General features: G+C 31.0%; 1 protein-coding gene across 1 annotated transcript; it reads right to left on the reverse strand.

Moving 5' to 3' along the window:
• On the reverse strand, positions 1 to 26,306 carry LOC128994368 (frequenin-1). The gene is made up of 7 exons (XM_054418897.1): positions 26,224 to 26,306; positions 10,717 to 10,741; positions 10,263 to 10,311; positions 9,334 to 9,423; positions 8,126 to 8,204; positions 6,630 to 6,718; positions 1 to 3,176 (listed from the first exon to the last, which is right to left on the reverse strand). Exons 1-7 carry the CDS (start codon positions 26,285 to 26,287, stop codon positions 2,976 to 2,978), a joined length of 597 nt encoding a protein of 198 aa, XP_054274872.1. The 5' UTR covers positions 26,288 to 26,306; the 3' UTR covers positions 1 to 2,975.
• Positions 26,307 to 26,616: the final 310 nt, after the last annotated feature.

Below are 26,616 nucleotides of genomic sequence, written 5' to 3' on the forward strand. Positions count from 1 at the left end.
CATCGACAAAACAACATTTTGTCAAGAACTTTTGCAATGAACTTAATTTATACACATTAACAAATTTACACATATTTAAAATATTTAACTAAATATATTCTTTGGCAGCATTGCACTGCGAGTGACTCCGCGCACGGACGGAAGCTATATAACTATGTTGGCTGGATAAATGATAATAGAGATGTGATTTGTGTGCATACTCTTAACAATTCATAAAGCTATATTATGTTATAATATGTACACTCTTAACAATTCAGATTCAAATAGGTACTTTACAAATACAATAATATCGTTATATTTATACAAAAATATTCAAATGAACAACACTCTTAATATATTACACAAATGATGACATCGCGATATAAAACAGTATAATACGAGCGAACACCAAATTATTTATTCGATTTCTGAAGGAAGTGTCAGAGCCGTCATGCTTTTACGTAAAATATTGTGCTTACTACGATATTAAACTGTTGATATATATGTGAATATGATTTTCAACCGTGGAAGAATGTAACAAAAACTGCATATAGTATGTGTAGAAATAGTAGTTTACGCAACGATTGCGTAAAGACTATTAACGCGAGTTGCGTACACTACTTTACCTACGACCGTTTTTTAATTACTATCAATCTGGATTTAATTACTAACAATCACTAATGATAACTTTTTAGAGAGGTTATGTTTTCGTGTATTGTCATTGCCACTGAAAGTGATGCAACGACTTGTTGTATAATCAGCTGATTTCCTGTAATTACGTGTTTGTTAAACTTCGTTAAATATTACATTGCTAGCAGCATTCTTACTATAAATAATATTGTATCAGGTACAATTCGGCAAATATTTCATTTATTTTTGGACTTCCACCAACTTAATTAAGAATACGCGAGTATCAACATGAACAAGTCGGATCAACAATTAAATTGGTCAACTGATCAGCTGATCAGCTGATTAGTTTACGTTCGAAGCATTACAATTTTAATTCTTTTCTCTCAATACTTGAACCTCATTGGTCCGTTACCTGTGTGGATATGAGAAAACTATGCGGATATGAAATGAAACTATGCGGATATGAAAGTAAACAGCTGTAAAGTGAAACTTTTCAATTCTAAGAACTGGACTGAAATGGCTACTTTAAAAAACGGTCGTAGGTAAAATAATTTAACATTGAATAATGATTTGTTTACATTTTGTAGATAAACTTATGTAAGGAAAACATGAATTACTTATTTTTCCTTTTGCCATAGTTTTGGATCACTTTCACCATTACATTATAAGTTTACCTAAATGTTAAGCTAACGTCATTTATGTATTAACTGTGATTTTTGAAGGGAAATTTATATTACACGAATTAATTCTTACCCTTAACACAAGTTTCTTAAAGTTCTGCATGAAATGGAAATAATAATGCTATAAATGTTATCTAGGGTTTAAAAATATCACAGAACATACACTCTTTTATTGGAAAGTAAGCACAGTATTTTACAATCAATCCATAGTAAAAAGCCATCTCTTATATTCCACCCAGTTTAAAAGCAAACTTAACAAATCAAAGCGCAATGAATAAGGCCATAGCTATATTTAGGTCGTACTTGGAGACATCTAGCCTATTTTTCTAACTAAATAGTACTACTGAGCAAGATTACATTTAAATAAATAGTGATCAAAATAAATTAGTATGACCTAAGACAAATTTGGTTTTCGCTCTAAAACGGGCAATTTAAATATGCAACACTAATGGAACTGTACGAATTCAAAAAAGCTTCAGATAAAACTGTAGATTGTCAATGTCTTCACAACTCACCAACACTTTCCAACACTTTGAAGAAAACTTTGCACACAGATTTTAGAATTCACGTTGAAATCCCATCGACGCTCTAACTTTTCTAGGCAAAGGTTCCCAGAAACCTTGGACAGTACTTATGTTTCGACCTCCAACATTCTTTATCAAGATCAGATGAACACATTTGAGTACTATCATGAAGAAACATGGGATCTCAACTAGGGTCAGTTGGGACTTTATTAAGCACGTGTTAACTATCCCTTGAAACAAGGAAAACGTATTTATTAGTTCGAAAGTAGTTTCTTGATTAATACCATACAATAAAAACATTTTTTTTTGTTAATTTTGACTGATATAGACGACTCATTTAATCTTTACGAATTTCTTCGAGCTAATCTCATCTATCATTACGTGTAACATTTTAAATTATTTTACAATTTTATTATTCAACCCAGTTAAAACAAAAAATCTATACAATCTCAATGTATACGCCTTAAGATAGCAAAGAAGAAACTGGTTTGTCTGGAATTCGAGCTATAAAACCTTTTTGAATCACTATCCTTTACATGTCACTTTATTATACAGTATATGTGTGTTAAATATCCCTTTTCACAAAATTAATTTAACAGTTGTAGGTTATATTTTACATATTAATCAAAAACATTTTCCCCTTTTGTTATTGGATTTAATTCAAATTACGAGTAAGAATATTGCATTTGATTCCGCTCCTACGTGTAAACTTTAAATGTCATAAAAAAAACCTAAAATACTTTTTAATTCCTGATTTTGATCCAATAATAAGCCTAGATTTCTATCGCTCCATAATTACAGTTCTGTTTATTCCCCAGAAAAATTAAATCTGCGATTCCTTTTATAGTAAAGAATGTTTAATATCAAAATTAAGAACCAAAATAGCTTAGCCTGGGTATGTTGTTAGCCAGGATAACGTTTCGAAGTACAGTAAAAGAGGGATGGGTAATTCCCAACACGACCTCACAGATTCTTTTTAGATTTGAACCGCTTTAATTAAAAAAAACTATTAATATTCAAAATCACGAAATGACAAGCTATTGAAACATTTGGAAAATCCTGGAATCTTGGAACTTAACAGTGCTTATTGAAGTCCATCCTGAGCTCACTCCATTACTGATTATAAGTTCCGTCAGTTGAACACTCCCTACTGCTCCTGGTCTTACGCGGTCGAGGTGGAACTGTCTCTCTCCGGGCGGTCAGTGCCTAGGGACAAGGCCTGGACTATGCGAGGATCTGCCTTGCTGCCTTCCCGGAACTCCTCCAGGGTCAGTCGGTCGTCGTGGTTCTTGTCCATCTGGTCGAAGATCTTGTCCACTCGCTTCTGTGGCGTGTTCTCATCCTCCGCTTGTGGCTGTTGGCCCTGCAACACACAAAATAGGTCTGGAAATTGTATGAAGTGGTAGTCTACATTGGGGATGTACGTAGTTAACGTTGAGGAGTAAGGTAATCTATACTATTATATAAAAATCTAATGGTGTCTGTCTGTATGTGTGTTACTAATAGGTACAAAAACTACTGAACAAACTGGGCTTAAATTTTACAAAAATATAGCTACCATACCAAGGACCATTATAGGACTATTCACATTTCGATACTGACCTTAGGCTTTGCCCCTTTGGCTTTAAAAGTTCTAAGGTAAACATTTTAAAAGCAAATATTGATTGGTCTCCATGGCTGCGATGAGAACACTAACAATGTTTGTTTACATTTGATTTGACATTTAAAGGTAAACAAGAAGAACTGCTAAACTGCATATTTCACAATTTCAGACAGCTGATACAAAGAAATTAAATAAAATATTTTCCATAACTATGAGGTAGGTTTATTTTAATCTAACCTTTTATCGTGGATTATTTATCCTAAAACTATGTCAATGATTATAGAAAAAAAGATTCTATAACCGTTGCTGTATCAACTCCGGCTCTGCTTTGGATTTTTTAAAGTGTATAAGTTATGAAAATAATGTTATTAATATGTTTTCATGGAAATTATGAAAATTACAATGTATAGATGTTTTGTATGAATTTGGAGGATACTTTAAATAAATTCTAACTGCTTAACATGGGTTGGATTAACTTAACTTAACTTGCACATCCCATTGTTTTTATATGTATATTTAGGTAAATTAAGTTATTGTGTTTTGCTAAACCTATGCTTAAATTAAACTAAAGAATATCATCAATAACTAAATTGTACGTCGTTGATTTTTGTTTTCTAAAATCTGTTGTACATGTTTAACTATATTTAATTATCAAATGGTAATACAAAATACTCTTATTTTATCTTAACATAGCTTTCAGTTCACATTTACTTTATTTGATACATTTATTATTTGTGTTTTGCCACACCACTGATTAAATTAAACCAAAGAAAATATCATAAAACTAAGCAGTACACATTGTTCTTTTGTTTCTAATATCAATGAAATATCTGTTACTATGTTTACTTAATGGTAAGTGTGAAAATTTAAAGGCAATGGATTGAACTGATTAAAAGAACTGGTTTGTATATTAAGTTGTTTCTTGATATTTTTGTAGAGTAGAATCAGAGATGCAATGAAACATATGCCCCACTGTATTTGCTATAAAATTTTTAAATCATATTAGTTTTGTCTGATGTCTTTAATGCTAAATGATTTGTTTAACATTTTTTATAGTACCTAGATATTTATTTAATAATTCAAAAGACTGTATTGATAAGGCTCAGCAATATTCTAAAGTTTATACCAGCTGACTTAGTTTTGCTAATGATTTATTGTGAGTGAAGAAACTGAAGATGGAAGGATTTGTGATTTAATATAAAGAAGAGTGAAATTAAGATATGTAATTAAGGGAAATTAAGGTAAATCATGTATGTCAATGTTTTATTTGAAGATTTGGTCAGCATTTCTCATATATCAGCCTACACAGGATTTAAAATTAATCAAAACCAAAATGGTGGTGGTATTCACTACTTACCAGATTTTAAAGTCATAACTTAAACGTTTCTATTAAGGCCATAAAAGTTGAATTTTGTTTCTAAAAGCGTTGGCGGATGTGTAACTATTATAAACAACAGATGTAAAGATTAACATGTTTCTATTTTGTGTCCTCTTCCCGTTGCAAAGCACGGGTACAACAGCTAGTAAAAACTAATTTTAACGACGTTTGGGATCTTAAATCTGACCAGCCACTATCTTTTGCAGACATGTTCGTTGCGTACACCTACCATTTTATATTTGTACACATTTATGTATTATTTGAGGGTTTTTATTTTCTTTTTTGACTAGAATTCAGTTCTCTGGGATTTGATGTCAGCTTTCGCTGGGTTTGTGAGGTAATAATCTCGCTATATTTTAGGTAGTTTTAGGACAGGATCAGGTTCCAGGTCCTCAACGAAAATTTTTTTTATACTGATCGTGATGCTAAATTGGGACATATTAAAATGTAATACACCCTAAAAAGATGTTTTTTTATTTTGTGTGTTTTTAGGCCAGATACATTTTTTACGCTTTGAAAGAAAACGGTCTAACCCCTGGTCTTGTTACTACCTAACGTAGATTGTTTTGTTAGATAGCGTCATTAATTAATAGCCCAATGGCAAATGGTATCAGGGTCTGGAAACTATCTCGCATGGATTCGAACCAACAATCTTCAAATTTGAATGCGAGCACTATAACCACTCGGCTACCCAGACAATTATAGTAGGTACAGTATTTTGACAACAAGGAGGGAAATAACATTTTGGAAAGATTATAAAAAGACACTAATAGCAAACTCGATATCATACACCTTACTGGAAAAAAAGATAGCAGTAACATAGTAATGATGATAAATACAGTAATGAAAGTATATTATTAACAGTAAACGACAATTTTACTAATGGATAATATAAATTTGAAATTATGAACTTTCTCAAGACTACTCAAGACTACTCAACAAGACTATACAATAAGTGATATGGTTTGTTGTAATATAAAATTACCATATAGGCCTTATCACATTATAAGAACTAGCTCTTCCGATGCGTGAACAGCTTGGCAACATAAATTTAGATAATTAGGTAAAGGTCAATGCGATATTTTAAAACATAACTGAAACATTTTCAATAGTAAATTACTATACAAACTTGAAATATAATGCCTAGATTTGAATTTAAATTTCTAAGAGTTTTTGAAGCTTGAGGAGAAGAAAAGCCAAGAGAAATATCAGATCGTTGAACCGATGTATGCGATATTTTGTTGAATTGTACACAATCTTTAATGGAGTGAAAAACGTATGCTCCAATAAATAAAGCTGAATGTCTGTTTTATTGTGTTTTGATGCGTTGCATGACATACATTTTGAATGTATTTTCCTTTGTGTTCTATGTTTGTGGAACATATCCATATTGTAATATATTATGAAACATTTTCCACCTGAAACGTTTTCCACCTTTTTTATCTTCTGGTTGAAACCACAGGTCGATATCACAAAAAGTAATTTTCAAACGTTACAAAATTTTATTACGTTATCAAATAATTTGCTCTCCTAGTATAGCAACTACAAGTTTTTAAATGAACAAACATTTTTCTTTGGAATCACACAATGTTTGATAAAATTAATGGATCTAGCTTAAATTGAATGGACGAAAACCGCATCGGTTCAACTACGTAGAGAACCTAGTATTAGAAGAAATTAAATTCTTTAAAGAAAAGGTTTTGCTAACCATGATTTAACGCAAAAATATAATAATGTTGTGTCACTTTTAAGTTTTTGTCCAAATAAGAAATTTTGCTGAGCGAAGATTGAGAGTTATGTTACTAAACATTTAATTCAACTCATACAGTACTTACAACCATCTGGTATATTGCATCGACGATGTTGTACATTTCATCTCTCGTGATGAAGCCATCGTTGTCAACGTCGTACAACCTGAACGCCCCTGTAACGAGCAAATATTTAAATAATATACTGCATGGCAGATTATGAAGTATGTAAAACAAGAATATGGGCCATTCTGAAATTAAGTAGAAGTTCCACCAAGATTTTTTGAAATTTTGTTAGAAAGAATATTTATGTTTAATATATTTTTAAAAGTTTAATAACAAACTAAATGCAATACACCCTTCTTAAAGGTCAAGAATGAATAATATAATATAATATGCTGTATTATACATAGTAATTATCCATGGGAGTTACATTTTTCTGTCACTTGTAGATCCTAACCTATATATTCATATGTACAGAGCTTATGTTTTTCTGAAATAAGTTAAAATTTTAGCATATGATATGCATTGTTTGTAGCACACATGTTTACAAGTATAAAAGGTACTCGACTTGCGAGAAAGGAAATCAAAGAAATTCTGTTTATAAGTAGGGCACATGAACAGAAAACAATCAACAGAAACCTCAATATGACTGCCCCCTTCTCCCTCAAAACTCCACCAATGGACAGTGCTGCTATTGCTATCCAGTAAGCACTTTTTGAACTTTTATATATGGTCCATGGAAGTTACATCTAACCCCGTGGACAAAATTTGCCCTTATATTAAGCTAATTAGATATTTTTGTAAAAATTGTTAAGATGACGTTAAGTCTAGGTTCTATTATTTTATTACTGATATCGAGAATTTGTTATATAATTCAATGAATTTTTTCATAAATCACTTGTCAGTGTTCTAATAAATGGGTGGGGACATTCCATCGTGGTTACATTTCAGGTTCTTTGCAGATTTTATCTCTTAAACGTAAAAGTATTTAAATAAAATAACATTGGGGTAGAAAACATTTAGGGACAAAAATTCCACTTAATTTCAGAATGGCCTATATACAGTTTTTGGATGGATAGAATGTTGATAACAGATATCTTGACATATTCAAAGATTGCTAAATTGATCATTTACGAAGTCTTGACTTAGTCACTATTTTTTTCAATTTTTACCATCTGCCATCTGTAGTGCCATCTGAAAAAAAGCATGACATTTGCACTACTACTAAGAAACCCGATTAATAAAACAGTGTTCAAGAAATGTCACTGGCTTGTTCAAACTCAGGGTTTTCCCAATTTTTTTCCACAATACAATTGGGAAAAAGATAGTTTTGCTTTGTTAAGTTGTTGTTAAGTTTAACAAGACATATTAGATTAGCTCAAAACATTTAATTTTGGTTACTTCAGAGACATATACACATTTTTTACTATAAAAATAAAAAAAATTCTGAATATTATTTTTTTTTTATTTAGTGCGGGAAAATATGAAGTACTGTGTTAATATTATTAACGTAACTTAAGACAGTTATAATAGTAAAAACAAGATAAGAAAACACAAAACAAGTTAACGGGTTTACTTACAATGAAGTTTTTCGTCCAGATTCCCCCTCGACGTCACAGAAAGTGCTCGAATAAACTCCTCGAATTCAATTGAACCATCCTGAACAATAAAAGTAATCTCCATGCATAAACTGGATCAATGCTGAACAAAATGCGACTACTAATGATCACATTTAACGAGATCCAAAATTCTTTATTCGTCTTTGTACGGTCAATGTGATATCATTATTGTAAATTATTGATCCAACGTTTTTATAAAATAATGATGAGGTTTCGTGTATTAAAATAAGCAGAATTTCATATCCATGAATACTGTAGCTCAAATAGTTTTGCTTACATACGTTAAAACGTATGCGTTGAATGTTTTAACTCATAGCTTTTTACTATTTGAAATTAACCTACTGATAGATGCGGATAGATATTGTCTCTAAGAATTCAGCTAATTTGTGAGTAAACCTCATATATGCAGTATTCACTACATTCATAAAGGGATATGTAGTGTAGCGCGAAATAGGCTGCCGATTTTATATCTGGTGAGTAACAAATGCAACCACTCATTAAAAATGTATCCAATTGTGGGTGTGCGTGAGTTTAAAGTGCATTGACTTGGAAATTGTATAAGCATTTTATTATGTCTAGAAGTTAGAACTTTTATAGTTTCTTTTTATTTTAAAAGTATAGCATAACACAATTATATAAACACCCTGCAGTTAACTATCTTTAGAATGTTTTCTATGCGAGATTTAATTTATACTTCAAGTATATCTTATCAAAGAGTGCAGAAGTTTAAAACCTAGTTAACTTTAGTTTTTATCGTTTTATTCATTACTAAAATGAATAATTACATCCATGCTGTTAAGGTATCCAAAGACCACATACGAGTTTTCTTAACCAGCCAACATTAGATATTCAGAATGCTTTTTTATGTTAAAATATTAAAGCAACGTATTTTATTAGTACTGTCTAAAACGCTTGAGTCCTAAATAGACTTTATTATAAATAGTTTCAGTGAAAAAAATTTCAAGATGATCTATGTGTAAACAAAATATTAAAAACCATAAGTTAACCGAATCTCTGTTTTATGCATCCTTAACCACAACCAACACAATTTTAATAAATTTATTTTAAGTACAAAATTACAAAATATATTGATCAACACTCTTATAACAAGTATTATACCCTTTTAATACTTACTTAAAAAATAATAATGACGTCATTTACATACTCACATTATTTTCATCGAAGACCCTAAACACTAGTGAGGCAAACTTCGTAGGATCCCCTTGTGGAAAAAACTGTCTATATATTTTTATGAAACCCTGAAACAAAGAAACAAATATAAATATGTCACCATACTATTTATTTCCCTGTAGAAGGTTTTGTCTACTAATCAAAAAATAAACTGAACACATTTTAATAAGTTCCAGATTATTTTCATTCAAAAGGGTTCACTTTGAAACGAAATTTACTTTTGGAGCTTTTCCCGGCTTAAATTAAATTTACTCAAAGAATATTAAAGCTTTGAGAAACTCCAAAACCGTTTGGTTTATTAACTTTTTATAGTCGAAAAATAAAGTTGTATGCCTTTAAACAAGCAGTCAACTTCAGTAACTCTATTTTACTTAAAATAACATGGTCAACAAGTCAACATGGACGTTTAGCACTATTAATACCTAGTAACCTAAAGTGACGCTGCTTAACATAACCATAAAATAATTGTAACTATTTACCTAATAGATGGAAAGTTCTTTAACAATTGAGTAATAAAAATGTTATATTTAATCAAAAAGTATATTGAATATGAATCGCATACAAATACCTGCTCCGTTAGAAGCCCGTTAGAAGTAAATACTTACTATTTTTAAAATTAATTATGACGTCATTTGCATACTCACATTATTTTCATCGAAGACCCTAAACACTAGTGAGGCAAAATTCGTAGGATCCCCTTTTGGAAAAAACTGTTTATATATTTTTATGAAACCCTGAATTTATTAATACCTAGTAACCTAAAGTGACGCTGTTTAACATAACCATAAAACAATTGTAACGAGTTACCTAATAGATGGAAAGTTCTTTAACAGTTGAGTATGTATTGTGTAATACAAATTTTATATTAAATCAAAAAGTATATAGAATAAGAATTGCATGAAAATACCTGCTCCGTTAGAAGCCCGTTGGGACAGTCTTTTAGAAATCCTTTGTGCCTGAAAAAAATGGACAAGAATGGTTTAAAAAGCATTAATTTTCATTCTTTACAAAATTGACTACCTAATTATTTATTTTCCCAAATATTTATATGGATTTCAAACAACGTGTTTGTATCCCATCTTATTTATTGAATTTAATGAACTTTAGCCGAACTGAAATAGATACCTAAACAATATATTGAAAAGAAAAAATAATGAAGGATACCAGATTTGCATGCGTAAATAGTTTTGACATCCCAACAAAATAGCCGACTAATGGAATCCCACAAAAATGTGTTTGAAGACATTATACCATAAATGGATAACGCGATTCCTAGTTATGTCATCTTAAATTATTGTATTTTTAGTTTGTTTGTGGAAATACAAAATTGTAACCAAAAGGAATTATTTCAATTTACTTACCACTGTCTTATTTCCTTTTCTGAGACTGCAGCGTGCAATTATAAGTAAAATATTAATATATTTGTTAATATCAAACTTGTCTGGGAATAGTTTAAGATGGGGTTTCCTAGGCGCGGAAGAGGAACGAGGAGTGCGGAGGGCGGAGTGCGAAGGGCGGAGAGCGTAAAAACGAATAACATGGTGTTCCGCTCCGCTTCTAGGAAAACAGTTACATTAAATTACCTAAGACAAGTAGTGGAGTCCGCTCTTCGCGTTCCTCTCTCCGGTCTCCACTTCCGCGCCTAGGAAAACCCGGCTTAAACGTTAATTATCAAATTCATACACATTCAATCCCTAGGTATTATAGAGGGCTCAGTTTGTAATGTGTGAATGTTCCGTCATTTTGCATCCCAAGTCACTAGGATTTCAGTTGGTAGTTTAAAAAAAGTAAATAATACAAAGATTTTGCTTAAGTCAAGATCTTCAGATGTTTTTCGCCGTACCAAAAATGCTTTTATCCTTAGATCATTTTTCGGAAATGCAAAAAAAAAACTTAAGTGATTACATTTTTATTCAATGTTAGTCATACTTATTTCTTAGTAAAATAGCTGAAAAACTGCCAGAGGTTTTAAAGAGTCAAATAAGAATACAGAACACGTAACGTATTACGACGAAGGAACGGAACTTGGGAATTTCATTGTCTAGGTAAAACCAAAGGAACTTAGATAAGCTTTCTAGTTTTACCTTACTAGATAAAAATAAAACTGTTAGTTTATTAAGTTGTAAGTTAGCTAATAATGTTATTTATACAGTATATGGAACCAATTTATAAAGATTAATAACATTTAATGGATAATATTACAGTTTTTACACGAATCATTGTAAACCTAACGACCTAATGACAATATTGTATTTTTAACTGTCAAATTGGTTATACTTTTAAATCCTTTTACACTTAAGTCATGAAGACTATTTTAGTCGCATAGCAGTCTTTTAGGATACGTATATAACCTTTTTTACCTTTTTAAATTTATAATTTTTTTAAATTTAATAACCTATATTCCCCGGATGCATTTGTATTCATATTTAAGGAGAACATCTTTGTATACAGTCTTCTACTGTATGTACCTGATCCCGATGTTACAATCAAAGATATTTGCAAAATTCTACGTATATTTATAACAATATAGGCTTACGGTTAATTATTAATTTTCCACAGTATTTCCAAAATATATCTTCTCCTTTCACTTCTATTTCGTTACACATGTCAAATATATATTTTTTCCAATATTACTTGTTTTGTGTTTAAAAACATTACTAAAAACTTTATAGCACGCTTCAAAATAATGCAGCTATATTTACAAAAAGTGAGTACATTCAGAATGCATAACAGATGATGTATTTTAACTATTAGTGGACTTTTCCTTGTCAGATATTTTCCCTCGTTTATATTTTCCCCTTCTACGGTTATCTGTCGCAGATAATATCGCGTGCGCGGGAAATTGGCTTCCAAGAGGCAACCGTCACTCTTTCTCGGCCAAAGTCTCTTATACAACTTATCTAAAGAACCATTGCCTAAATACTTAGTTGGAAACTAGTCTTTGCACGACAAGATGTCATATTTAGAAAATGTAATGTTATATTTTGCATCCGTATTACGTAAATGGAATTTTATAAATACAATTGAATACGGGTAATAGAAACGTGCACTATTAAATTGCTTGTTAAGTTAGTCTCTGAAATAAAAGTGAATTTGTAGAAACCCCACAGCAAGCCTAGTCATTTCCACACCATAGCTTGATTTACTCTCTCATTGATGGGCATTTTAAGATTATTTGTGGATAACTAAACATTTTGTATTTATCTCTGTATCCCCCTTGGTGTTCTTCTGTGTTATTGAATTTTGTTTCGAGAAAATTTGGTTTTTTCTAATTTTTTTTAGATTTTTTATTAATAGAAGCATTATGATAGCCCAATGACAAACGGCCTCTGGGTCCAGCATGGACAGCTTCAGAACAAACCATTAACATACAGACTTGAAGGTTAGCACTAAAAAACATATCCAAAAAAATACCCAAACCAATTGTCTACATAAACATACAGGGTGATTTTTAAATTAGTTTCCCCCCTACTTTTTTCTACATTTCTTAAGATATCAACTCCGGACCACGTCAGATCATTGTAGAGTAGTAAGTACTTCATTTTGACTGGGTATAAGTTTTTGGCCGCCATCTTGGATCAGCCATATTGGATACAAAGTTTTTTTTTTTCAAATGTAAAGATAGGGTTGTGACCCATCTTTTTAAACTATTTTTTTAATACGATGCTGCAATCCGTTTTAAAAAATCTTTACCCATTCTAAAGTTATGAGAACTTTTTACAAGATAATTTTTAGCCCATTTTAACATTGTGCATTTAGAAACTAAGAACATAATCGCAAAATAGTGCTAGATAAAGATTTATGTATATTATGTGGTGTATACTTATCTTTATCTAGCACTATCTTGCGATTATGTTCTTAGTTTATAAATGCACAATGTTAAAATGGGCTAAAAATAATGTTATAAAAAGTTCTTATAACTTTAGAATGGGTCAAGATTTTTTAAATCGAATTGCAGCATCGTATTCAGCATAAAAAAGTAGTTTAAAACGATGGGTCCCAACCCTACCTATACATTTGAAAAAAAAACTTTGTATCCAATATGGCGGATCCAAGATGGCGGCCAAAAATGTATACCCAGTCAAAATGAAGTACTTACTACTCTACAATGATCTGACGTGGTCCGGAGTTGATATTTTAAGAAATGTAGAAAAAAGTAGGGGGGGAACTCATTTAAAAATCACCCTGTATAACGTTGGGTAATGTTAATAAAGGCTAGTACTTCGTCGACCAGTATTTCGTTTGTCAGAAATTATACATGAGTAACTTACAGACTTGAAGGTTAGCACTAAAAACATATCCAAATAAAGGGTATCAGTATTCTGACACATTCTTTCTCCCATAAGTTTGCCAACAACCTTTATCATGTGTAAGCGGTGAGAGTAAATATACGGAAATGGGATTTGTACAATTTTGTTCAGAATTTAAAGGACTACATACTAAATTTTTATCAAAATCGTTCGGGCCACTTTTGTGAAAATCTGATTTTTCCGTTATTTTATAGGGTTTTTATGGGAAAATAACATAATTTACAATAACTTTTGAACTATAATTTTTACAGAAATGGGATTTGTACAATTTTGTTCAGAATATAAAGGACTATAAACATAAAAAATTTTTATCAAAATCGTTCGGGTCGTTTTTGAGAAAATACTATTTTTCCGTTATTTTATGGGGTTTTAAGGGAAAATAACATAACTTTTGAACAGCAATTTTTACAGAAATGGAATTTGTACCATTTTGTTCAGACTTTAAAGGGCTACAACATACTAAATTTTTATCAAAATCGTTTTGGCCATTATCGAGAAAATCCGATTTTTCCGGTTTTTATGGGGTTTTATGGGAAAATCCCTATTAAAAATCAAAATTTCAAAAAAATGAAAAAAAAACGCCTGGAGATACCATGGATTAGAACCTACATACCAAATTTCATCGAAAAAAACATATCCAAAAAAATACCTACGCCAATTGTCTACATAAAAATATAACGTTGGGTAATGTTAATAAAGGCTAGTATTAGTACTTCGTCGACCAGTATTTCGTTTGTCAGAAATTATACATGATTAACCCCAAAACCTTGTGGTCTACTATGTCAAATAGTATAACTTATACTTAAATATAACTTTTTTTTTAATTATTGTAATGTTTGTGTACAAAACCCCACGGATAAAATATTTTCTTGAACCTTTAGAAGGCTGATAGGCTATGTTCTGGAAAATTATTTGCAGAAATAATTCAATCATGTAGCAGCGCTTTCTAGCACAATTACAACTGTAATACGGGTTCAGCAAACATAATAACTTCATGAATCACACATAATTGTGTTTACACTCGGGAAACCAAATTATAATTTAACTCTGGTTGCTAGCTACAACAATATAGGTGGAGAAATTCAAGCAACAATAATACATCTTTTACAGTTTCATTAACATATTTGTGCATGTAATAATAACAAAACATAGTTTGCGCAAAACTTGTGAAACATGTTTTATCTACAGAATAAAATAAACTCCTTTGATCTTATATCAGTTACCAAAAAAAGCTAAAAAAGCTAAAACTAGTTATTAAACCAATCAGGTAAGTTGGCATAACAGACAATTATAAAAATAAGCTTTGTCAGAGATAACGTTACCAGTAAAATAACCTAAGGATATCCTCCAGGCCTGCAGCTTACTCACTAATGAGCAAGGGCATAATTATTTCACTCTGTTGTCTTATTTCATCCCATTACTCGTTTGAAAACAACGGTTCGTTAAAAACAGGAACCCTTTCGTAAAATTATTGTCCAGTAAGGCTGATGAATCAGATGTATGGCTACATCTCACTACACTTTACTAATTGTATTAATTTCTCGCAGATCTTTGGTGATTAGTCGAGACACAAGAACCTGTGTGGATTTAAAGGTTAGCAAAGTATGTATTAGAGGCTTATTATCAAACCTGTATAGTGTATAAGTACTTCGAACTGAAATCTGATATTTTTCAAGTTTCATCAAAGTGGTACAACCATAGAGATATGTATAACCCGTCAATTACCAAACTATAAAAGGAATCACATCACATTTGCTTTAATGGCGACTCACTAAGCTAATTTCCCGCAGTAAAGCACAGTTTAGTAAGCCACTTGACTGATAGCTTCATTACAACTTGCTAAGCCTGACCCGAGTTTCAACTGTTTCGCGTATAAACTTACGTAAGGGATTAAACGTAGGCTACTTGTCCGCTCTGTTTTAATCAATGGATTGTAACGGGGACTATATATTTAATAATATGCTAGTTTTACCTTATGAATTCTGCATTAAAACTCTTGTTGTACATTATTGTAACGGTTTTACCGTTAAATAAAGCAAGTGCTTTAATAAAATTAATGGTCTAATAAAAATATTACTAATTTTACTTAATATTACTTAGGGAAACACAACACACATGACACCTGGGTAAATCATAACCAAATATTACTTAGTGATCGTTTCTGCACCATTGGAGCTTTAGTGAGGATAAACATCCCCAACAAATGTTAAATAGATTGAATATTTGATATTTATAGGTTTGTTATGAAAACAAGCATGCACTTATACGTTCCAAAGGAAATATAAACATGATCAATGTTAAATCGTGAATCTCAGCACGATAGGTCGCGTGTAAAAGCTTAGATTAAACTTTTTATTAGTTGGTTACATCTGGGTACGTGATTGGCATAATGTATTAACAGGATTATAGCTTTTCGTTTCTATATTGTGTTAACTTAATTATTAATCTAATGTTAACTTTCATGTGCACTGTTAAGTCAACATGTAATTTTGAAGCCAACAATCATTTTTGGGTAAAAGATGCAATTCACTACAAACTGTAGAAAAGTGACTGTGAAATGAATGCAATTCAACAATGAGAAATGTTTGAAGAGTTACCTACTTAAAAACTATAGACTAATGCAATACTTCTTATGGAAACCAAAATTATACATAAGATTGTGCAAGAAAAAATACACACTTGTACTCCTCTTGCATGTATAAGGTAATATTTCATTTCTTATAAAAACAGTAAACCATATCCAGTACCATAGAGTTAAATAGTATTAAAATGAATAGTAATTAAAATTTGTATAATCTCATTTATAGTCACTTATTTAACTTTAAACAGTGGATTTATAGGAAAGTAAATTATATTTGATGTATAACTCCTCTTTACTGCACAAATCTTACTTTTATTGAAGAAAAAGATTTGTTTGTAAAACCAACAGAAATAATGTTTACCTCTAGGCTGGTGGCTTTCCTTAGTCAATTCTGTATTTACGTTTAACTTGGTTTTCACTAATACTCAAACATTTCTTTACATTCCCTTACTTACGAGAATCCAATTATAATTGAAAATATATTCAGAATCGATAAGCAGTATTGATGCAAATTCATATTGTTGGTAAGAGAGAGCAATACCACATTAAGCTTGTACCTCATAATTTTATAGTTCAGTCTCGAAATCAACTCAAGTCTTAAAACTCAATGGTACGAGTTTTAAACCCTCGTATTAAACCTCGTATTAAACCCCAAATCAAATCTTACTTTATCTTATATCTACGTGGTTAATCCAATATTTTTAGCCCCTGGAGTGATAAAAAATATTCCGTTTGTAGAATAAAATGTGAAAGTACATGCCACGCTATCCTGTATTCTCCTAGATGATCTCTGGTTTAAAACAAAATATATAAGTTAATTTTCATGGTGAACGACAAAGTGGTGAGGCCATTTGTCTTCAAAACATTGTATAAGTAGCCTGTGGTTATAGTAGTCTCATTTATATCATACATAACGACGTTAAAAAATTCCAATGGCGTGAAAATACACAAAGAATGTTGGTATGTCAAGCAAAGAAGTGTATTTTATGATAATGGAATAACTCTAATACGCTAATAAGTCTAATAAATTATTAGTATTGAAATACCTCGACTAAAATAGAAGGTTAATTATAGTGTGGCTGACAAGCAAAACAAACAATAACACATAAAATAAAAACGCATTATGTGGAATTGACTTGTTTACACGGTAGGGGCCAGTTTACATTCAAATGGTCTTGTAAGAAACAAACAAAACACAGAATATTATACGTTTTATTGCCTACAGTATATATAACTGGAACAACTCTGTAAAACCCCCTTTCCAAAAAATATAATAAAACCCCTTTAAACATAAAATGGCAATGTTTAATTTAGTTTTCAAATAAAGAAGAAGCAAATAGTTAATGAATAAATATAAAGTATTAAAATATCCGTGAGATATAAATAATATATTTATGCCTTTTCAACCGAAATAAGCACCTTATCTCCTTGTAGCACTATTGATTGCCCTTATCTCCTGTGGGTTTCAATCTGCCTCCTTCATATAAGATGTAAAATCATCATTAGATTATATTTATTTGACAGTAACATGTTGTAATTTGTAAAGTTATATGGGTGCATAATTTTATGTTATTTGACTTGGATGCTTACCTTTGACAATTGTTTTACTAGCCTGATTTTGTATTAAAAAATTGTGTTAAATATTTATAACTATTTATAATAATATATCTACATAAATTATTTGTATTCTCAAAATTTGAATTAGGATAACTAATAAAAAAACTATATTTTTTTTGTTAAAAGGTTGTTTGTTAAAAACGATGAACATTCACAAATCTAAATCGCATGATATTAACTCGGGATTCTTGATCAATATACAAGAAGATCACGACATGTTGCATGGCTGTTATTTTGAAAGTCATACCTTTCATTTTTGCTAACTATTTATGGAAACTTCTACCATTCCGGTTTTATCTAACATGTGATCATATTTATATCTACTACATGTTGCAAAAGTAACACCATTGTAAATAGAATTAAATTCTGTCAAAAATAGTTTAAGAACACTTTTGTTTCATGTATACTGCATATCGTAACCCAGCCTTTTATTCTAGCTTTAAGGGTGTTGCTAGCTTGTATAGTGTCTCGGAGATCGGTGTGAGTGAGACGAGTCCATCCATAAGATACATGTATACATATATTCAGTATACTATACATATAAGCAAACGTTTTCTTAACCAATTTTTTGACAGAATTAGTGGTTTGCACCGTATTTTCTTATAGGAAATTAGTGGTTTCTTATTAGAACTTCCAAACAATAAGTCACAAAAATGAATTTTAATGTCTCAAAAAAAACATACAATAAGTTTTATGCATAAACGGGTCGGTATTGACATTAAAATATTTAAGATAATATGAAGCTTTAATATTTTTTTAAATATCAAATATTGAACACCATTATCATTTAACAATTGGGGCTAATCCATTATATTTTAAAATTATACCCTGGGAAATAACCATTCAAAATAATAACTGTTGCCACCCGAAGAAGCAAGTTGTAAAGTTCAAGGCATTATTAAGTTGTTTACATGAGGGCGGTTGTTATGGCCATCACAAATTTTCATATCTGACACGGACAAAGAGTTATTATGTTTACAGCCAATGTAGACTAGTATAATCCTGAATATGCGTATTTTATATTATAGTTTTATATACAAGTTATTAATAATTAAAATTTTAATTTCTTATGGATCAGCTATTTACCAATAGTTATACAAAATAAAAGGTTCTTGTTTTTATTGTTTGATATCAGTTTAACTTTGATAATCGTAAACCTATACTAACTGAATATGAAAATTGGTTTAAGCGAATTTCTAAATATGGAAGTAGCTATTACCGCAGGTCTCATGGCAAGAAGTGACCCTGGGACCGATTTACTTTTTCATTTTGATGTTCCCAGATGCCAAAAACCCTAAACGTTAAAAAATTATATATTTGTATACAAATAAATATATATGTGTCCGTGAACTTGAGAGTGAATGACTTGAGTCAATGACTTGAGTAAATCTTTTGTTCGATTTTGATGAAATTTGGTTTGAAGGTGTAAGGCGGGATAAACTTGAATGAGTTGGTGTACCAGTATGATCCAGGAGATGGGAACGGGGGTTGTTATGGGGTAAAATTTGGGTTATCTCATTTTTGACCATCGAAACACAAAAATTCCCAATTTTTCTCCAAACCAGTTTAAAGAGCTTAAAGAAACAAATAATTAAGTACATTCTGCGGTATATGAAGTGTTTTGTGCAGTTATTGGTTATGGAGAAAATAAAAGAAACTGCAATTCAAAATTCCCATGTTATTCATAGAGAATTTTGTAAAATGGTGTAGTTTGCTTGTTTATAGATATATTTTGATTAAACTTGGCAAAAGTATTTCTTTATACTAAGCTATTAATATGTTATACACTTTATTAGCCTCCCTGTAGCAGCAAACTTAGTTAATCGTTCAACCTAATGTTATTTAAATAGATTTAATTATACACCCATTCAGGCAAATGGAAATTCGCTTAGTCTGCAGGTTTTATTCTGTGGCGGGGGTATTTAGACCAATTTGTATATACCAAAGCAAAAATGTGATTCGGATTCCATTATAAACTGTAGGTCCCTTAGTTGCTAATAGTTTAATGTACTATTAATTAACAGTTGTGCCTAAGGAATAAGTCGGCCTAGTCACTAACAAGACTACAAGATCGCGCCACTCATCCTACACTCATCTCCATTCATACCATTTGGCTTAAAGTACCTACTTTGAATGACGCCATTTGATTGAAATTTATTAAAGTATTAATCTAATGTTCTAGGAAAGTAACTAACGCGTACTCAATAAATATTTCACAGTAAAAGTGAAACGTTTGGCAACAAGTGACTCCTAGCTAAAAGTCAAACAAACATAATATTATTTGGCTTGGTTTTAATTGATGCAATTTGATGTCAACAATCCCTAAAATATATATTAATAATCTTTACTATGGTAATACAACACCTAATCTGTCCACGGCAATGTCTGCAATGCAACGCAGCTATTTGAACGTTGTAATTGCATTGCTGGGCCACGGTATATTAGGCTATTCCTCCCTTGTGTAGGTTGTACCTACATTAGACCCGAATAATTATTGACAGAGTTTATCCTTTAGAATTCTACTACCTTTGTTAAAAAGTTCTATTACTTATACGTAAGCATTACATAGGAAAGGTCTGTGCCACGAGTTATTTAGCGTAATGATTTTCTCTGCAATAGAAATTTAATTTTCGTATTGCTTTAGTAAGGGGTTTCTCTAATACAAGTTCTTTCACCTGGAAAACCCATTATGTTTGTGTTGTATGTAGAGATGTGCTTGGAGTAGGTTAGCACTAGGCCTCCAGGAATTAAATTTAGCGCTCTAACCAATGAACCAGTCGTGTTCTTAACGCTGACAAAAGATTTGTTTAAACTATGTTGATATTTTACTAGAATTAAAAAGTCCTTCAAAATTATAAAACTTCGTGCAATAAAATTTATTTATAACCAAGCATTACGAGCTGAGCTGTTTATTTCGCGTCGGTTTGGTCAAGAGCGAATTCTCACATTTCGAAACAAAAGAAAAATAACATACCAGTCATCTAAACAAACACTATGATTACCTTAGCACTAAGAAATATATTTAACTATTTAAAATTGACAAAGCACCAATAAAAACTAAAAAGAAATGTAAGCGAAATATTGTAAAACCAACTTTAAACACTCGTGGAAACAGAGTGCAGCTCTAAATTAATTTCCTGTTAAAGCCCACAAATTTGACAGTCATCCTATTTAAAGAACCTTGTAAAAGAATACGATCAATTAACATCATACCCCATTTGGGGCCTCGGATGAAATATGCTTTGTCTCCAGGATATGACTAGTCTAATACAAATCCTATAGGGTATATTTTGATACCCATTACCAAATCTTTAGTATTATTGGATACTGGGTATATTTTGACGACATATAATTTGGGGATTGTTTCTGCATTATTGTAGTTTATTAAAATTAAGATATACAGGAAATTTAAATTGATTGCATATGAGATGTTAGTAGGTTTGTTATGAAAACATACATGCAATAGTACGATCCAAAGATAAACATGATCAATGTTCAATCGTAAAACTCAGCACGATAGATTGCGTGACTGATATAGCTTAGATTATACTTTTTATTTGTTGGTCATTTTTAGATTCGTGATTAAGATAATAAATTAAGGATGATAGTATTTTTGTTTTAATTTTGTGTATATACTTAACCTAAACTAATTCATAATTTACTGTTAACTTGTATTTTTACCATCAAGTGACTGTGAAATATAAGCAATTAATTATGAGATATGTTGGTGAATTACATCATGGGCCTATGATATTTTCTTGTGGAAACAAAAATTTAAAAAATATAAGGATGTATAGGAATAACATTTATTTATATTCGTCTTGTATCTATTGGACACAATTTGCTGATACGTCGCAATGTAAAGCCACCTGCACCAACCTAATAACAGGTCGACTGTGTCTGCAGTGTAAAGTTGGTATGCAATGTTTAATGCGAGTTACAGCTTTGGCGTGTATGTCACTTCACATTTTAGGTAATTTGATAAAGCTTGAAGGAATCATATAATTTTCTAAAAGCCAAAATTTATGCTCAAAGGTAAAAGTCCCTTATTTTAGTTTTGTAAAGGTTTCAGCTATTGTAAAACTATTTTAGTGAGTCGTTGCATGCGTTTTGTGTGTATGTGAGTGTGTGTTGTTTGTGCGTGAGTGTGGGTAGAAGTTGTATGAATGGTTTCCAAGTCCCAGTGCTTTTCACAGTATTATTAAATACAGTACCCTTAAATACCCTTTTTTCTAGTTTTTTATCATTTATTTATTATTATTAGATTTGTCTCCATCTTTACTTTTTTCAGATATTTCCATAATACTTTCGTTATCTGCTGTGGCTTCCTGGTAAAAATGTTTTTTTTCCTTTTTGGTAAATGTGTAATTAGTAGTTAGAGTAACAATTATTATTAAAACAATGTTAGATTATAATATGGATAGTCTGATAATAACTCGTTCCCCACGCACAGGCTTCGCCTATGTGGGGAAATTCCATTAATATTAAGAATACTGTTTTGTAATTTTTTGTTTATCATGGAATAAATGATGTTTGATTTGATTTGATTTGAAAGAGATTAAGATGTATTTACGGCTATTTTGTTTATAACAATTATAAAACAATCTACCTATCATAGATGTATTACCTAGTGAGGTATTTTAAAATTTTTACAATTACATTACATTGCTAACGGTCCAAACTTTAACACAATCTGTATTAAAATTATAAGAAAGCAAACTCAAAAGCATTATAAAATGTTCCTACGCAAAGTATTGCATATTGAACAACAAAACATGTCGTTTATGATGAACTGGCTTCCCAGGGTTAAATGGTTAAACCCTTAACTTTGAATATTAGAGTAGTCATCGAATATACATGAACCTGTTGCAGCCAGTTTTATAGTCAAAAGTGACACGGTTATCTTATTGAGTATGTACTACATAATCGTTGACAGCTCTATTTATTCTTTTGGCTTTGTAGGTGATAGTTGATAGTAGTATAAAATATACCGTTCAGTTATATACGATGGTAAAGTAAAGGGATAATACTACTATAAGACCAAGTTATCAAACAAAAATGTTATTCTATGTGAGTTATGTTATGGATACAAAATTTCATAAATTACAAATCATAGGAAACACAAATATGATCAATGATCCATCGGACGACAATGCACGAAACATAGCGTGTCTGTTCCTTCAAAGATTACACATTCTTACGTTACCATAAACATTACATATCGATATTTATCATAATTTAACAACAGAAAACAAATGACTATCGTTCATTTTCACTTTACGTTGATAATATTATATTCAAGTAAACACGAGTTAAAGTGAATGAAACAAATTATTATTTTTTTCGTTGTGTTTTAACGCCAGTGCCATTTTTTAAGTTTTGAAAGGGAACTGTCCTTATCCTGGTCTTGTTACTATCTAACGTCGACTTTTTTGTTAGATAGCATCATTAATTCATAGCCCAATGACACATGGCATCTGGGTTTGGAAACGGTCTCGCTTTGATTCGAACCAGCAACCTTCAGATTCGAAGGTGAGCACTATATCCATTCGGCTACCCATACAATTACCAATGGAGATAGAAACGCATCTTAGGAGAATTAACCCAAATATCAGTGAAGATGAGTGAATAATGAAATGATATTCCTTGTGTAGTTTTTTGCTGACTAAGTCCAACATTTTCCAGGGACGAACCTGCGACCGTTTGTTTGCTAGGTCAACACTAGAACCACTCAGCTAGAACCACTCACCTATATATAAACTTAAAAATAATATATTGATACCTTTCTTACAGTATACCAGTCCAACAGTTTAATTACTTTAATTACAAGAAGCGATCACACAAAAGGTACTAAAATTAATCACTTGAAACATTGTATACGTAACAAGTAATAGTGTTTAAATTTATATCACAATGCAATAACTAGTTTTTGGAAATCTGGACAGCAAAGGTCAGCAATGGTTGTAACCACTCCCTAAGTAAATGCCAATGAAGTATTAAGAAGAAAAGAAAGAAGTAAAGATTGAAAGAGTAACAATCATCATAGTTTAACTTATGCTTATGAAATTCGTCCGAAAAACGACTACTCTTGAAATCTTTCGACTAAAATGATATACAATGACAGTTAGGCCGGTGAACTAAACAAACAACCAAACATAAAATATAAACGCATAGTGTGGAATTGACTTGTTTACTTGGAGGGGACGGTTAATTTTCAAATTTTCTTTTAATAAGCAAAATAAACAGAGAAGATACAATTTGAATACAACTGTAAGATTTTAAAGACTCAATTCTATAAATACTCTTTTTACAAGATCGATTTACAGCTTTTTTTATAAAATTTAAATGTTTTATTTGGTTTTTAAATTAAGAAGTAACAGTCAAATAACAAATACAAAATATTCAAATCTCAGGAAATATAAATAAAATGTATATATGGGTGCCCAAACGGAAATTAAGGCGTAACCTACTTCTGGCGTTATTGATTGTCATAACCTCCTGAAAACAGTTTTCTCCCAAAAATAAAAAGGAAAATAATTATTCTGTTTAAATTGACGAATTGAATTTAAAATGTAACAAACTTGGTTCGTGTTTCATTCTAAGTAACTTAAAGGTGGTTTGATGATTTTCTTAACAGCCTGCTTTGGGGCTTCAATTTTCTTGTTATCTTCATAAACCTAAACTTTACTGTACTGGCTAAAAATGTTTTAAGATTTTTAAAAATGAAGGTTTTTGATTTATTTGATTTCAAATACTTAACATCAGTGACTTTCAGCAATTGGGGCCAAGCAGTCCATCAGTGTAAAAATTACTTCATTTACTAACTTCAAAATGGTATTAAAATGAAATTACTTCAAATTAATAATAGTTACCACCCGAATAAGTAAGCTGTAACAAAGTTCAAGCAATGATATTGAGTTGTTTACATGAGGGCGGTAGTTATGGCCCTCACAAATTTTCATATCTGACGCGAATACAGAGTTATTATGTTTATGGCCAATGTTCGGGCTGGTATAATCCTTTAAAAGCGTATTTTAGGCTTCTGGTTAAACTTTTGGATTTGAGTAGTTCTACTACATAGTACCTGTACATAAAACATGTACCAATATAGATTTATCATTCTTAGAATGCCTAAAGCAACTTATCGATAGGTTATGTCTGGTCGATCCTAATACATAATATAAAAACATGATATTAAATAACAATCTTTTAGCGTCAAATATTTAAATCTAAATATACGTTACTTAAATTGTTTTATTCTAAAAAAATTGAAGGAGTATACTACTACTCAAAACTAACAAGATAATTTAAGGGAATTGAATATAGAAAGTAGTTTCTGCACCTCTTTTGTGCTGTAAAGCTATACTGTATTTGTTAAGAATAGACTGTAAGTGTAAAAAAAATTTTCATGTATTTTCAACCTGTTTTATAGAAAAAAAATTGTAGTGAACAATCACCTCGGATGGAAAAAGTGGCGATAAGTTAAAAAGTCAAAACAATGAAAACATAACACCTTGTTTCGTTCTTAGTAGTTTACATTTTGTGGTAGGAAAAGTTAGACGAGTCCTTAAAATCTTATCCTATTTCAATAACCTGTGCTATGATAATGTAACACCAGCGACTCCTAATACGTCCATGACAATGTCTGTAATGCAACGCTGTTATGTGAACATTGTAATTGCATTGCTGAGCCTCCGTGTAGGTTGTACCTTCATTACGCCCAGGATATAAATATTGACAGAGTTCATCCATTAGAATTTTGCTGTGGAAAAGCTCTATATTTACTTATACTTTAAGGATTTTATAGGTATGATGCGTGGTGCGTGCTATTTAGCGTAATAATTTGATCTACAATATAATTTAATGTGTGCTTTTGTGTGGAAGTTCTCGCTGCTCGTATACGTCTGGGAGAACCATCATTTTTTGGTTTGCTTGATGGACAGATTTAGATGTGCTGTGATTTAGATTAGGCTCAGAATCAACGGTTTAGCACTGCATTATAACATAGTTCAAGGCCATTAGTGACTAACGTGATTTGAACCCGGGGCCCATTGGATTGAAGTTCTTCCAATAGTCCAACTGGGGTAACGAAGTGTAATCTGCGTTTTTAAGTCATTTTAAATCAAAACATTTTGCCACAACAAAAATATATTGTTTGAACATGAAAGATTTTGTAATTAAATGTTTTATAACTATTTTACAAGTTGGTATAAAATCCACGTTACAGTATTGTATAAATGACCAAAAAAGGTATTTACGTCAATGTAAATAAATATCAATATCAGGTCCTGATTTTACCTCTTTCTTATGCTTAATTTTGTACTACTGTATGACTGAAAAATATAATAAACAATACTCACAATATGTGTCTGACATAAGGCGGTCGATGGTTTCTTGCTTCAGTTTGGAATTCCGCTTCCCCATGATGACTACCTCCGGTCCATAACACTGTGGACAACAGTGATACAAATCAATCAACACATACAGTATAGTTTTCTCTATTACATAACTGAATTACAATATCATATTTAAATTAGTGGGGAGATCGTGGTGGCCTAACTAAACATTTTAAGTGCAAACATTAAAAAAGTAACATACATTTATTTTAAAATCTGACCTAATATTGGACCTTAAGGTCTATTAAGGCTAAAATTAATCATTAACTATAACCCATTTACTGTTGGTTTGTGTGGTGAAAATTGAACTGATACTTTGTATTAGGAACAACTTTAAAAGAAACAACCACACAATTG

This window comes from Macrosteles quadrilineatus, unplaced genomic scaffold, assembly GCF_028750875.1.
Source record: "Macrosteles quadrilineatus isolate MER2022 unplaced genomic scaffold, UCM_ALF_1.0 Scaffold_5__1_contigs__length_97177068, whole genome shotgun sequence".
NCBI lineage: Eukaryota > Metazoa > Arthropoda > Insecta > Hemiptera > Cicadellidae > Macrosteles > Macrosteles quadrilineatus.

Coding starts and splice junctions, on each gene's coding strand:
- LOC128994368 (XM_054418897.1), bottom strand. CDS start 26,287: ATGGGGAAGCGGAATTCCAAACTGAAGCAAGAAACCATCGACCGCCTT. Junction 10,312..10,716: donor GAAAAGGAAATAAGACAGTG/GTAAGTAAATTG, acceptor CATTTTTTTCAG/GCACAAAGGATTTCTAAAAG. Junction 3,177..6,629: donor ATGCAATATACCAGATGGTT/GTAAGTACTGTA, acceptor TGTGTGTTGCAG/GGCCAACAGCCACAAGCGGA.